A 16,565-nucleotide genomic window follows, 5' to 3' on the forward strand; every position below is an offset into this window, starting at 1 on the left:
AGGTAAATGTATCCAAAGGCCACTGAAATGTTCTATAATAATTTTAATAGTGTTTCCACAGTGTATTCTATATATAAAAATACATTAGAAAAGGTTTCTTTTCTCCTGCTTAATATTGTACATGATCACAAAATACATGTATGAAAAAACAACCTGTGGTTTCAAATATCTTTAAAAAAAGGATTACATGACTAAATTAAATATTTGATAAACAAAAAACCTTTTTAAAAATGTTGAATTCCAATGTCTACCTGTTGAATTACATTTAAAACCAGACAGAAAATACACACTTCTTTCTGTCCTACTTCTTCAACTATTTTCCCTGTCTGATGCACAACATTCTTAAACTGCTTAGAGGAAACTTGACACAGAGCAGTGCATCATCCAGTTCGTTCATGTGGCTGTCACTGAGCTTGAACACCATGCCAAAGAAGATACTCTAAAGGTCTGATAACTCAAAATAATATAATTTGTAAAGGCCTAATATTTTATGGTAGGAGACTCTGGGACATAAAATAGACGTTCTATTGATGAGAAATCTGAGACTATAGAAAAAGTGAAAAGTACACCCAGCTAACAAAAAGAGTGATGTCAGGGTTGCTAATAGACTTTCCTTGCTTGCCCCAGAGCATTCCTATTGTGATATCATCACCCCACTTACCTCTTATTTATTGATTAGTTGTCAGTTACTTTTGAAAAATCCTAAGCACAAAGGTCTAACCAATATTCTGATGAACATAAAGTAAGTATAAGAGATGTCCTTCCTTTCTAGGAACTTTGAGAGTAATTAAAGAAAAGAGGCACATTCATGTAATGGGAAACACCTTATGATGAAGTGTGCTGTGAGAGCAGGGAAGAGCATAATAACATTCAGCATTTGTTAAGAGCTAAACATGTGCCTAGAGCTTTATATCCAGTCTTCACAGTCATGATCAGGGTGGCTGGGGAAGTCTCCATGGAAGAGGTGCTCAGGTGTTTGAAAGTTTTATTGACACCAAATATGAGGAAATTGTAAGCAAAGGCTTTGGTTTAAATTTGCATGGGATCTTGCCATGTACTTCCTAGCCTTTTCAATTTATATAAGCATAAATCCACTTATTTACCAGATGTAATAACTTTATTGAATGTAAACAACTTGATAGGTGAACAACAACAAAAAAAAGAGCTTTGTTTTTTCTTTCTGTTGTTCCTTCAAATATGTGCAAGGAATATTTCTTCTCTACTTTGAATGATTTCTCAGGTGGGTGCCATAGCATTTCCAATCATTTTAAAGTAAAACATCCTGTGGTTACCTTTTGGCACAAGAACAGTTTCATTTAATATTCAGAACTTTCAGACCATTTATAATCATATAGCTTCATAATCTTACCTAATTAAAGCTGCTTCCCACTGCTGAGGCTTGCTATGGGCAGAGAGGCCTATGGCGGTTGGCTTCTCTTTTGCTTTCCTATCTTGCTCTATTGCTCCTTACCCAGTCTGCTACCTGCAGTGTCTCATCCTCCAGGTTCTTACCAGGTAGAAGGGACTGGAGGAAAAGACCCAGGTTTACATGGTCACTACTCTAACAATCTGGAACTGGCATTCTTGGGGCTTTGACTGATTCTAAAAGTACGTCTTTATGTTCCTTTGTCTGGAATCTCCAGTGACACAATTCTCAGATTGGCCTTTTTCCCACTGGCCACTTAGGACTTCAGCCAACATTTAGCCATGGACGACTGATATATTCGCCTCACCCAGGTTCTTTCTGTTGGGGTCGCATTGCCCCAGCCCCTTTGGAGAAATTTTCTTGGCTGCTTTCGTCACCTGGAAGGTGCCTATCTGGTCCACAAGAACCACTTGTACTTCATTGACCCAGTTTTGTGTGGAAATACAGTAATTGTCTTACAGGACCACTGCTGTGCTTTAGATTCCTCATGTCTAATTCAGACACCAGACAGGAATCAGATTAGTTCATAATGACATGAGATACAAATAAACAATTGCTCGGAAGTACAACATTTTTACACCCATATGACATAAATTTCTCTCCTGTTTTCATGAAAGGCATTTTGTACACACACTATCCCAGGTATATTAATAGCATACAAGTAAAAGTCAAAGCATTACAACTTTGACAAAAATAAACAGAATGCTTTTAGACTTCAAGATAGAAAAATTTCTTACAAGCACAGCCGTAAAAAAAAAAGACAACTAAATCAAGGGACCAGAAGAAATGCTAATATTTATTATTCAAGAAGGAAAAAAGATTAGAAGTTACATATTGAAAGAGTTCACCATACACCTAAAAAGATCAACCCAGAATTATAACATCAAGACATTCTACCACAATTAAGCGTTTTGATTTTTAAAAATCCTTTGAATATTTAGAGGGGAAAACAGCACATGATTTATAAGAGATTATAATTAAATAAACTTCAATTTTTTTCAATAGCAATACATTAGGCTAAAAGAAAATAAGGTAACATAATTAAGATTCTCAAGGGACAAAAAGTATGTGCCAAGCATTTTGTGTCTGGAAAAACTTACTTTCTAGCAAAAAGAGCATGAGGACTCATGAGATCTTTCTGAAGAGTCTGCTAGAAAATGAGCTTCAGGTAACAGGTGAGCAGAGTGACAGCCTACAGACTTTGCTGAGCTGCAATAGAGACTTCATAGGAGAACTAAGAGTCAATGAAGGCTAAGAAGAAGAGAAAATAGTATATAATCGCTAAAAAGATGGGGATAGAACAGGGACAGCACATGCAAAACCTTTTATAGTGTTTTCAGTACTTCTGTTGGTGGTAGCATTAGGATTGTTATTTTGAGACTACTAAGTGTATAATATGAGATAAAAAACAAATGAGTAATTATGGAATATTCTGATTCTGTCATAGTTTGAAAACCAAGATTCTCAGTTTAGAAGAAAAGAGATACAGATGTAATAGGTTAGAGACTAAGTAAAAGTCTTGTAGTCTTACATTCAAACTGGAAGTATTGGATATGAACTCATGAGTTTTCTCTCTCTCGCCACTCTCTTCTCTTCCTTTCTGTCTCTATGTCTATTGAAAACACCTAGAAACAATGACCAACCCAGTGGTAATCACTGTCCCTATTGTTTGGATTGTGTTCTTGAAATAATTCCTTATTTAAAGAAACCAGGGCTTCTAGGAGAAACTTCTATTTCTAGGCTTAAGGAAGGAAATGTATAAGATAAACCCAGAACAGCTTGTCATACCATGGCAAGGTAGCTATCAAACACTACCAGGGTCTCAGAAACCAAATTGACAAGGCACCCACTAGCTAAGGACAGAATAATTTGAATGTCATTCACAAGAATAATTACAGTGAATTGAAACTTGTCAAATATATTTAAATCCATGGTTCATAATGATACTTTTTAAAAAATAGTTGATTGCCTTTAGAGAATGAGTGTGTTAGTCTGTTTTCAACACTGCTGATAAAGACACCCCCAAAACGACAATTTACAAAAGAAAAAGGTTTAATGGGCTCACAGTTCCATGGGTGGGGAGGCCTCACAATTATGGTGGAAGGTGAAAGGCACGTCTCAAGTGGCAGACAAGAGAAGAGAGCTTGTGCAGGGAAATTCCCCTTTATAAAACCATCAGATCTCATAAGACTTACTCACTATTATGGGAATGGTACAGGAAAGACCTGCCCTCATGATTCCATTACCTCCCACCCATTCCCTCCCACAACACGTGGAATTGTGGGAGCTACAATTCAAGATGAGGTTTGGGTGGGGTCACAGCCAAACCATATCAATAGGGAACCAATTTATTATCTTGAAAACTAATAAAGTGAAAGGATGAAGTATTCTGGTTTACTATATGAACTGTAACACTAGGTAGTCAAATAGTAAATGAGGGAAAATATCACTGTATAAATATATTCCAACTCATAGATGAAAAAAGAATTAACATATCACTGTGTTGCAGCCCCTAATGAATGAATACATATAGGTATTTTGCATGACTAGCTGCTAATATCATTAAAAAGAAAGACAGCCAGAGATTATATACCTCTTAATGGAAGCACACAACACTACCTATAGTCATGTCAAAGGGATTAAACTCAAATCTTAATTAGCTCCTGGTTTTCAGAAAAACAGAAGACAAGAACAAGTTGAAGTGTGCAATTGAACATGCAATTTGCAATATTCAGATTGGGAAAACTCTTGGATTTTTCAACAGATAAACTATAACAAAAATAGGTTATAGATGAAAACACAAAAGACATCAAAAAATATATAAAGGGGCAGGACTACACTTTAATGCCTAGGGATGCACATGAACACATAAAGATGCATCTCAGTGATAAACAATGAAAAATGCAAGGAAATAATTACTGTAAAAGCCAGAATAATGGTTACTTGTGGTGGGGGAAAAAGGGAATTGCAGTTGGTATGGGATATTTGGAGCGGTTTGGGTCGGGGAGTTCTTGCACAGTTTGACTTCTTGATGTGGTGGTTAAAAGGTTGTACACCTTACTTTGTGAAGTCATGCATCTGTTTTGTGTGCTTTTCTGTGCTTCCCCTTTATTTCCTTTATTTCACAATAAAAATAAGATGTTGAAGAAGCATTCACCCAAAAACAAAAACAAAAAAACATGAGTAGAGGCAAGGGAGAATTAAGTTCAAATTTAAAATGTTAGGATACCAGCAATTATTATGCATGTTAACTCTTTGATATTTATGTAGGCTCCTTATCTTTTCTAATTTTCACAATTGTAAAACACATCGATAAAAAAAATTTCACAGGGCTCCTGTTACCTACAGCAAAATTTCAAACTCCTTAACATGTGGTTTCTTATATGGGGCTCCCCATTTACCTTCTACAGATCATTTGCTTCCGGTACCCCCTAGGCACCATCAGATGGACTCAGGTAAAATCCTCACTATTCTTTGAGCATGCTGTATTCTTTTTGTGCTTTCATGCCTTTGGGATTCCCATCCCCTGAAATACCACTATTCTTCCTGCTAAATTTAGTTTAAAGGTTACAACCTCTATGAACACTTCCTTTTCCCCTAGGCAGAATCATTTGCTTTTTTGTCTGTTTTCCCATATCATTTTGTACATACTTTGGCTTAAATCCTTTTGATAGATCTGTCTATATGACCCTTTCTCCTTAGTTTACAAGTCTTTAGGAAAATATGTTATATTTATTTTTATTTCCTCAGTCCTGGGACAACACTTGGCATATGAATGAATGAATGAACGGCTGAATGGATGAATGAATAAATGAATGAATGAGAAGAGACAGGAATTGAGGGCTCCAAAGATATACTTTGTTGTAACACCATTGGGTTCAGGAACAAGATGCAGGTTTCTAAATCAACTATGTACTAGTGAAAAATAAAGGCATGAAACTATAAAAACTTGTTCCATATGTAATTTTTAAGTAGAAGTGGATATCAACATGACTCTTCTGTGTTCTCACATCTCATGCTTTATTCCGTTAGTTTCTGTGCATCTTCAACAGATCACATCATGGGATTTGGAAGAGATATTTGGGTTATTCAATCAACATGGCACTAAGTTTCTTCTTAGTCTGTTACGTTCGGTCTCTGGTTCCTTTTTCTGCAGTATTCAAGCCATCAGAAAGAGCATAGTCATGGCTCTCATAAAGTGTATAACAGATCTCTGGCTTCCTGAAGCTCTGTCAATATCTTGTGTAAAATATGACCCAAAACATAAAACAGGAAGTAATAAAACCCTATGAATAAATCCTATTAGTATCCCCATTTATTCCAATGAGATGGCAGAGGCATTGGGAGGTTAAGTAATTGGCTGAAGTCACAAGTTACCCTTTTTACATGAAATTTTGGCAAAAATTAGAATGATAATTTTATTACTGGCTTCCTATACAGTAAGCAGAGGATTCATAATGTGAACTTAGGCAGCAGCCCACTTTCACTACAGTAAATATAAGCAGTAAAGAGATGATTGTTACTGTGACGAGAAAGAGAAATCTTGTGACCAGAACTAGGAAGTGTGAAAAACTGGAAGGCCTCTTATTTCTCAGATGTGGAATCAGTGGTGTCTTTCTTGCTAATTGAGCAGGAGAAATAAATTAGTCTCAGTTATAGGAAGATCTGAGATTAGAAACATTTTTAAAGATAAATTCAATACAAATTATGTTAACTCAGGGCTGGGTGTGGTGACTCATGCCTGTAAACCCAGGACTTTAGGAGGCTAAGACAAGAGATCCCTTGAGGCCAGGCGTTTGAGATCAGCCTGTGTAACACAGCAAGAACTCATCTCTACAAACATAAAGAAAAAAAAGTTGGCCAGTCATGGTGGCACGCCCTATGGTCTCAGCTACTTGGAAGACTGAAGCTGGAGGATAGCTTGAGCCCAGGAGTTTGAGGTTGCAGTGAGCTACGATTGTGTCACTGTACTCCAGCCTGGGTGACAGAGGTGACCATATCTCAAAAAAAAAAAAAAATGTATATATATACACACACACACACACATGGATATGGATATGGATATTGTGTGTGTATATATATAATATTAGCTTAGCTGGGGAAAACTTTGATATGTGTTTAAACTTCATCATGTTTTGAATGTTCTCTGGAGGTTCATTACACAAACTTCTTTTTTGAGATATAGGACAAATCTACTATCTGAAGAATAAATATCAAAGGCAACTTTCAGTCTATGCTAGGCTCTGACATTCAGCCAATTTCATTTATATTTGGAACCAAAAACTAATGTTACATTACTTATGGCTTTTGGATATTAATGGTCAGTTAATGGATTATTAGTAGTATTCCAAATGTTTCAAAATATGGATATTTCTTTATAAATGTGCCTTCCTCTAGAAAATTAAACATGATGGTCTTTAGTTTTCATATCATCTGAGTAAGATTATTCTTTGCAAATTAGGAGATTTTAAAATGGCATGCTATAATTTTAAATATTATATAAAATTAAAATTTGTATAATTATTTCAGAAATGTCCTAGAATTTTTTAAACAAAGTGGTTACCTATCTGTATTTTTATTTTTTTCTTTTATTCTGAAAAGAACAGGATGAATAAAGGAATCAACTCTTTATTTCTCCTGGCTTGGACAGTCCACCACCTGATTCTTTGCTGTATTTGCATTCATATGAATATCTTAACTCAGAAATTTTTTCCTAAGTTCTCTTTATATGAAATTTGGGCAAAGATTAGGAAGAGAACTTTATTATTGGTTTTCTGTAATTCATAATTGATTTCCTTTCATTGCTCAATTATATATAGTAGAAACTATTCAGTGATGTTTATTACATCAGTAAAGTTGACTGTAGTAGACTATTACCTATTCATAGCAACCTTACAGAATGACTATAAGGATAGCATTTAAAAAATTTTTTGTGTGTGTGAGGGAAGGGGTCTGGAAAAGGAACAAAGGAAGAGAGATTGTTTGAGTAATATATGAACTACAAAAAGTAAGTAATGGATAAAGACCCATGGAAGAAAAGTTTGAAAAATCAGGGATTATATTCCAAGAAGCAATGAAATTTGACAGAAAATTCTCGTTCACTTATTTTGCAGTCCAAAGATATTAAATTAAACCCTTAAAACTATGTATTTAAAATAATATAGAAGAGGCTAAAATATAAAAGAAAAATTCTAAGGAACAAAACTTAATAAAATATTTTTCTAGCTGTGTCACTTTTTTGTCAAAGAAGAAAACAGTTCTCTTCTTTTGATCACTGGGGCTCCCCATTTGTAATGGTTCTAAAAACACCACTTCCAACCACTGTCATTATTTAAAATTCACATCACATGATCCTCAGGACAGCTCAGAGACACAGGAAGTATTGTCTTCCCTTTCTCTATCTTTACATTTTCATTATTCTTTTATCAATTTACCTGTCATGTATTAACATAATAATAGCTAATATTAACTCATCACTTAGTATGTGCCAGACACTTTTAAAAGTGCTTTACCCTTATAAACTCCTTACAGTCCAGAGAGTGCAAAGCATGACCACTTCTAGTTTTACAGAGGAGGGAACTCAGGTACAGAGAGAAAAAGTAACTAGTCTGTAGTCTGTAGCTTAAGTGTCAGAGCCTGGCTTTGAACCCAAAGCTCTAGCTCCACAGCTGGCATTCCTAACTACTTTTCTGCTCTCTTGGTATGGTGGCTATAAAAGTCAACTAAAACTTACGGTCCTAGGGAAGAAGCACGCAGAGAAAGCCATGGAAATAAGAAATTCGTACTTCATTTAACAAATATATATTGAGTGTTCACCCTGTTTCAGTTACTGTGCTAAGTGCTTAGCTACATATTACAAATACAACTTATTTGTAAGGATTAATAGCTTCCATATTTAGTATATGAAACTAGTGTCTTCTTGATAGAAAAATTAACAGAGGACATAAATGAATGTGGCTGCAAAAATACCAAAGAAAACACCAGCTAACCAAATTCAATAGAATTGAAAGGAATTACATGTCACAACCAAGCACAGTTGATCTCACAAGGATAAGGATGGTTTAATAATTGTAATAATTATTGCCAGGCACCGTGGCTCACACCTGTAATCCCAGCACTTTGGGAGGCCAAGGTGGGTGGATCACCTGAGGTCGGGAGTTTGAGATCAGGCTCACCAACATGGAGAGACCCCATCTCTACTAAAAATACAAAATTAGCCAGGCATGGTGGCACATACCTGTAATCCCAGCTGTTCAGGAGGCTGAGGCAGGAGAATCGCTTAAACCCAGGAGGTAGAGGTTGTAGTGAGCTGAGATCATGCCATTGTACTCCAGCCTGGTCAACAAGAGTCAAACTCCATCTCAAAAAAATATTTATATATATACACATACATATATAAGATGCCTTAACATGCATTTAATAAGTGCTGTGAGGCGTTGTGTCTGCACCACAAGAGCTCTAGAAAGCTTGCGGGTCGTAGCAGTCAAGTCCTTCCTGCAGATACGATTTTGTTTTCCAGTCTCCACAGGTATCCATCATCTACAAGGTTAACAGGATCCCAAGCCCATTAACCAACTGAGCAAGGGTCTACTATGGAACCCACCCTTACTGGGAGTTAGACAGTCTTCTCCCTCATGGAAGTAGGCCTGGGCCAGTATATAAAGAGAGATGTGATGGAGTAGAGAAATCACTGAGAAGAATCGAGATGTTAGCTCTCATTTGCTATGTGGTTCTAGTCAATTTATCCTCTTTAGGAATTATTTTATAAAATTAGACTGACAGACACAACTCACCTCACAATGTTGCTGGGAGGAAAAAAAGTTTAGTAATATACATGAAGGTATCATACACAGGATCTCAAGTTAATATCTTTTCATTGAATGTTAGTTTTTCCTGAATAATATACAGTCCCTAACTTCCCAAAGAAAAGGCGGACAATCCCTGAGCTGCTGTACTGTGACAACAGCAACAAGAGCCATACTTATGGGACTTTCATGTAGTACAGGACAACCTACTGAACTAGGTACCAATATCACCCTCATTTTACAAATGAGACCACAGCAGGTGTTCCTTTAGGCACCTGTCAAACTGTGTCTACACCAGCTGGCAGAAATAGGCATTAGTAGTAATTGCAAGAGTGCAGTACTAATTAGGTAATCCAACGGCCAACTCCTAATCGTCAAGTCTCCTGGCTGCCCGTTCAAGGTAGTCTCATTGGTTGCTATTTTTTTCTCAAATCTAAGAACTTTCATACCTTTTAAAGTCATTGCGTACTTGAAGTAAGACATGGCCCCATTAGCTTCCTCATGGTGTTTTCTCAAGGGCTGGCATGTGTATATACTCTTTAATGTCCTTCGGAGTCTTTCCAGATACATTTTTGAGCTAGGAAATTTCTATGAAAGAGAAAAATTAGGACATTCTTTCAAAAAGAGGTAAATATATAAAGTACACAGCAGTAACTATCAGAAAATATTAGCTACTGTAATCATCACCATCTTATTATCATCATAAGCAAGAGAAACATAATTTTTAAACAGCACATTTAAAAATTCTCATCAGACTTGGTATACTCCTGCGTATTCACATTCTGGCAGATGCCAAATCTGCCAGGCACAAGGAAGTGTTGAATAAATGTCAAAACGTATTGTTTTACAGGTGAATTAAGATTTGAGGAAATTGGGTTCAGTGTTAGGTAGCTAGTATTTGGCAGTGCTAGGTTCATGTACAAGTCGATTTATTGTAGATTCCCCCTCCCAGCAAAACAACCTCTGAAAATCTATGAGTAAAATTAGTTAAATAAAAGATTTACATCTCCAGCCTTTCCTGCTTCTGTAGATCTGATACTTTCTCCAGACAGAATGTGCCAAGACAGAACATTGCAATAGAAGCTTCTAGATAACTTGGACATACAGAGATGCAGAAGACTTCCAAGTAATGGGAGGAATTAGTAAAGACAAACTTACTACTTCAGTTTGATAGAAATGTATCCAACTTTCTTGAAAAGAACTTTCACTGTATTTAGAAACTTTAGGGTTCTCTTTTTACTAACATATTAATACTTTAAAATAATTTTATTGCATAGTTAACCTTCAGAAATACAATCTTATAAATTATTCTCCACTGTTACAACATATGGTCTGAAATCATAATGCTTAAAAGACCATTGTGGCTCTATATGAACATCATTTTATTATTTCAGTTTTTCAATATTTATTATTTCAATTTTAAAAACACATTTGGAGGCAGGCAGGGTGACTCGCTCCTATAATTTCAGTACTTTGGGAGCCCAAAGCAGGAGGATTACTTGAGGCCAGGAGTTCCAGACCAGCCTGGTCAACATAGTGAGATCCTGTGTCTACAAAAACTAATAGAATTTAGCCAGGTGTAGTGGCAAGTACCTATAATCCCAGCTACTGGGGAGGCTGAAGCAGGAGGATTGCTTTAGCCTGGGAATTTAAGGCTTCGGTGAGCTATGATCACACCATTGCACTCCAGCCTGGGTGACAGAGCGAGATCCTGTCTCTAAGAAAATAATGATGAAATAAAACTAACTAAAATAAAACACCTTTGGTGATCAAAGGATACAAAATTTTTATTAGGCAGAAGGAATAAATTCAGGAGATGTACTGTACAACATGGTGACTACAATCAATACTAATATACTGCATACTTGAAAATTGCCAAGAGTAGATTTTAAGTGCTGTCACCACACACACAAAAATAACTATTTGAGGTCATGCATATGTTAATTAGCTTGATTTAACCATTTTACAATGTATACATATTTTAAAACATCATATTGTACACCATAAATATATATATAATTTTAATTTGTCAATTAAAAAATAAATGATTGTAATAAATACATAAAATACCTCTGGTTTTGTTTTTAAAGTTTTAGAAAATACCAATATAGTTCTATATTTTATCTTGAGAGTTTACAATCACTTTTAGTTTATAAACTTACATTGTCAAGCCCTTAGGCTTTACTGAGACTGATCTCACTAACCAAAAATGTCTTTGGAAAAATTATTAATATTTAAGAATATTCTTACATTTTATGTCAATTTTCAAAATGGTTGTAGTTTAAAACATTTTTTTATTGATGTAAGTCATTAATTTACTTGAACTATTGCCTAAGGATAGTCCTTTATACATGAAAAAAAAATCTCTTAAAAATTTTTTTTTTACAGGATTCTATAAACCTGGAGAGTAATCCTAAGAAAAATCATCAGAAGAAAGGAATTTGTAGAACTAAAACTGCAAACATCCAGAATCTTGATGGTGTGCCAAGCCAAATGTCAACTGGAACTCAACCAAAAACTAAAGTAAGTTTTAGTTTTCTTACATATGCCCCTGGTGTGAGTGTCCTGCTCTGTTCATACAGTGTAATTCACCAAGGTAAAAACAGCACCATGTTCACAAATTATCTATTTTTCTTGTTTGTGTTTTCAAGCTTAACATTAGCGTAAACTATTGTTTCACTGCAAGAGGAGAAAATTTGTAATGAGAACATATATAGTTGTTAATATGTATAAAATTACAAAAAAATGCTTTTGCTGAAGGTAAAACGGTTAGTCCATTGTAACCATGGTAGTGGATTGTACACACTTCAGTTCATCTCTTCATTTTTAGTAAAAGTTTATGCTGCAAATGCAAATTTCCTTGAACTACGTTTAAAAAGTCTCCCTGTTGGGTTAGTCTGTCTCCCACTGTTCGGAGATCCAGAAAAGAGGCCTAAGAGTGGGAATCACATCTAGAAAACATTAGCTACTAACATTCAATCCATTTTGTTTAGAAAACTGCCTTTGTTCTACCAAGTTGAAAATAATATAGAGCTTTGTTGTTTTTGTTGTTGCATTTTGAGGTATAGTTTTGATGAAGAAAAAGTTGACCAACCTTTCCTATAGACATTTTACAACTTTTCATTATATTTATAACTTTTTTGAATCTTTTAAATTTTTTTTCACTTTTTAAAAATTGAATCTGAAAGTAGACCTTCATAAGTCCTGACCAGTGTTAGATATAGAAGGATTTTTAAGTAATAATTTGCAAGATTCTATACAGTTGCTTATAGTTCTTGCTTTTATGATGCCTTGCCTGCTTTACAATGGAAAAAAGTAGCAATAGGGCCGGGCACAGTGGCTCACGCCTGTAATCCCAGGATACTGGGAGGCTGAGGCGGGCAGATCACAAGGTCAGAATATCGAGACCATCCTGGCTAACGCAGTGAAACCCTGTCTCTACTAAAAATACAAAAATTTGCCGGGCGTGGTGGTGGGCACCTGTAGTCCCAGCTACTCGGGAGGCTGAGGCAGGAGAATGGTGTGAACCCAGGAGGCAGAGCTTGCAGTGAGCTGAGGTTGTGCCACTGCACTCCAGCCTGGGCGACAGAGCAAGACTCCGTATCAAAAAAAAAAAAAAAAAGGAATAATAATTTTATAAATAAATATGAAAGGCAAACATCATGTGTCATCCTGACAGTAAACAAGAGAAACTTTTAAAATGACCTAGAAAGGGATAGTTTAAGAAATTACTCAGCAAGATATGGGCAGGGTTAAGGTAAATCAACAATTCTAAAGTGTTGGTGGCTCAGCAAGATCTTTGACCTTCACGGAGAAATACAGCCACAGCCAAACTTCTGCCTGCAGGGAAGAGGCTCAGGGAATAAATACCCAATTTCTTCCTCCTCCCATCTGCTAACCTCCTCCTGGGACCTCCTGCTGGCTGAATCCATAGAAAAGTCAGAAGGAAAGGTGCTCAGCTGATCCATTCTTTAGAAACTGTGCCCCATAGGAAAAGGTGGAAAAAAGCAGAGAGTAGTTTCAGATGGTCAAATGGAAAATATTCAGCACATGTGATAATAAAATAACATTGTTAACTGCCGTGATTGAACATGGAATATGTTCCACGCACAATGCTAAGCTCTTCACGCACATTGCCTATTTCATCCTTACAACAGCCCTACAAGGCATTACTACCTTAATTTTCTAGAGAAGAAACCTGATCTTCACAACATGGCAAAGTTACCAGGGTAGCTATTCATGTTATGCTGAATTTACAAATGAGAAGACCAAGGCCTAGCAAAGGTAGGTGACTTGCCCAAGGGGGCAAAACCAGTACTCAAGTCCGGGTCTCCGTGCTGTCTGTCACTACCAATACACAAGGGAGCTTTTGTAATGCCTTTATAAAAAGGTAATGCATATTACCAAGTGAAATAAGGCTACATACTGTATAATTTCAACTATTAATACATGAAAAAGGCAAAATTAAGAAGACAGTAAAAAATCCGAGGGTGCTGGTGTTAGGTGGAAAGAAGGAGAAATAGGCAGAACATGGAAGATTTTGGGGGGAATGAAACTACTGTATATGATACTATAATGGTGAATACATGTCATTCTGTATTTGTCAAAATGAATTACAATAGAATATACAACACCAACAGTGAACCCTGCTGTACGCTATGGGCTTTGTTAATAATGATGCGTCAGTGGAGGTTCATCATTTGTAACAAATGTACCACTCCAGAGTACAATGGGCCATGTTGATGATGGGGGTGCTGTGCATGTGTGGAGCAGGTGCCATATGGGAAATGTCCGTACCTTGCTTTTAATTTTGCTGTGAACCTAAAACTGCTCTAAAAAGTGAAGTTTATTTTTTAAAAGCATTGCTTTCAATTAAAAAAAGAAAAATATAGCACATCTTAATTATATTTACTGTGATCCACATTTTGTTTCTTTTTGGTAAAGAATGCCTGATATTAAACTTCTACACAAGACTTCCTAGTTGGAACATTCCTCAGCCCGAGAAGAAAGTATTTATTAGATATTTATTGATTTTCTTAAAAATTAACAATGAAAGTTAGAAAGGAGAAAGCCATTATCTTTAGTTTAATGCTATAATTCATTGCCTATTGCCTCTGAAGGGAGCGTAATTTATTAAAGAGGCATTTGGGACTTGCCTTAGCTGCTTTCCTAAGAGTATTTTTTTTTTTTTTTCATCTTGTTTCTTTGTTTTTATAGTAAGCTCTTAATTATCCTTCGGCAGATAGTTTATTTCCAAATTAGCTCATTCATGATAGGGACAGAATAACTTTGTAAATTATTGTGTAAAAAAATAGGGAATATTTAATTTTCTGGTCCATTCACAAAATCATAATCTGTCTCTTAGTGGCACAGAGAGTGGAGAGGAGAAACACATATCCTCAGGTGTTAATACTGACATCTACCTATCCTCTGAACATCTTTTTCTATTATCTGCTTTCACTACCACTATCACAGGCATTCCTTCCAAGATGGTAACTTGTAAACAGGCAGCGTGTAAGCTGGGGCCCATGTGGCAGAGGAACCCATTTGATGCTGTTCTAGCTGTGAGTCTTTAAGGAGATGGACAATAGATTGTTTCCCTTGCTGTTTTCCTATTCTAGAGAACAACTTCTAAAGAGTCAACTCACTTCTAATTCTTTCAACTATCGTGAACTCAGAAGCTCCCACAGAGAACACTTGCCGCTGGCTGAATTTCTGTCAAGATAGAAAACAAATTCTTCAATACAGTGTACCTTCATTTATCTGACATTATTTTCTTAGTTTCGCGCATAACCCTATTTCAGCCATAAATTACCTGATGTGTAAAATTCACTGCCCTGTAGATCATGTCTGAGGAACACATGCTCATTTCTGAATCTAGGCCTGACTGCCAAACAAGTGACTCTCTGTTCCTGGCAAATACTGAGGGCATGGGCTCTCCCAGCTCGAGTCAGTGTTCCCATGGGGCTAGGCCTGTGCGTTGGTTGGAGATGAGACGGGTAGGTGATGGGTCCTGAGTAATGCTTATCTATCCTTTAGAGGCCACCTGTGTTCGGTGAACTTCCTAGACTCTAATTAGAGAAACTAAGTAAGACTGAAGGAATATCTGGAGGCTTTGTAAGAGTTGAGACAGTGCAGGGGCTAGAGATTTGGCAGATGAGCCTGTCCTTTAGCTGGAAAAGTGGTAGCTATGGAAATACGGGAGAAGAGAAGCCTCCAGTGGTGGGGCCGTGGGGGGTTTCCTGCCTCATGTTGCTTCTTCCTCTCCATTATTTCCTGCATGACAATCACACGGATCCCTGCTTGGGATGCACAATGGGGAAGTTCCAAGGATTTTTGTAGGAACAAAGGGAGCAGAAGTGTACGTGAAGCAAATCCTCACGGCAGCAGCTGTGGGGAAGGCAGAATGACTTTGACCACCAGGCTGAGGCAGCACTACCCGAGGGGCAAACTGAATGTACACAGTAGTCCAGCAGATAGAAGACAGACTGGCCATTATTGTTTGAAAAGAAAAGTAACATCTTGGAGAATAAAACACAGTATTTTATACTGTTTTTATTAAATTATGATTAAATTTATCATTAAATTATGATGAACTATTCTAGGCTATTTAGGTCCTTACGTCTTCTGCAGCTTTGGGGACTATTTGCCAGAACTAATACCTACTAAGCCATGTCTGTGTAAAACAGCATCTGTCTCAGGAACACAGCCCAGTTGTGTGGGTGAAAATATGCAGTCACAACTGCATGTGGCCACTGCATTCTTTAGGCCCTGACTAGATATATCCACCCATGAAATCACCCCAGCTACCAGCCAGACATATTTCTCCTCTGAATTATTAAAGAAGTACTTTTAAACATGGCATTTCTGAAAAATTCAAGGCTTTCGTTCTGGTTTGTTTTATAGCCTTTACTGATCACACGTTTCCTCTGTCTTGAATGGATAGCAGCATTGACTCTTGTAATAAATTCTCCACTCTGCAGACCTGGGCAGCCCACACCTGTGCCAGAAGTTATGCACCAGATGGCAACTGAAAATGATTGGATATCTATGAGAAGAGGATATTTAGAGAAAATACACATTTACAAGTAAAGCAAGATATACATTTTGCAGTGCTCTAAAAACACATTTGAACAAGTTGGCCTGCAAATATTTATGGAGTGCCTTCTCTGTGTAGTCCTTCAAGAATTGCTGTTTTTGTGTTGAGTTGGCTCTATGCAGGGTTTGGAAATATTACAGATACCTAATCTCTTACAAAAAGATGGGAGAAGTAATGATTTTCTAATGTTTCAAGGTCTCTCCATTGTTGATTTTCTGTGTTGTGAAGTTGAAAC

General features: G+C 36.6%; 1 protein-coding gene across 1 annotated transcript in view; it reads left to right on the forward strand.

Annotated features, from left to right (window-relative positions):
* Positions 1-16,565, forward strand: part of STARD13 (StAR related lipid transfer domain containing 13) — a 551,493-nt gene that overhangs the window by 123,904 nt on the left and 411,024 nt on the right. Inside the window, exon 4 of the mRNA XM_023208808.3 lies at positions 11,620-11,754. Within this exon, the coding sequence (XP_023064576.2) occupies positions 11,725-11,754 (30 nt within the window). The 5' untranslated portion in view covers positions 11,620-11,724. The remainder of the gene's footprint in view (positions 1-11,619; positions 11,755-16,565) is intronic.

The sequence above is a fragment of the Piliocolobus tephrosceles genome, chromosome X (assembly GCF_002776525.5).
Source record: "Piliocolobus tephrosceles isolate RC106 chromosome X, ASM277652v3, whole genome shotgun sequence".
Lineage (NCBI taxonomy): Eukaryota > Metazoa > Chordata > Mammalia > Primates > Cercopithecidae > Piliocolobus > Piliocolobus tephrosceles.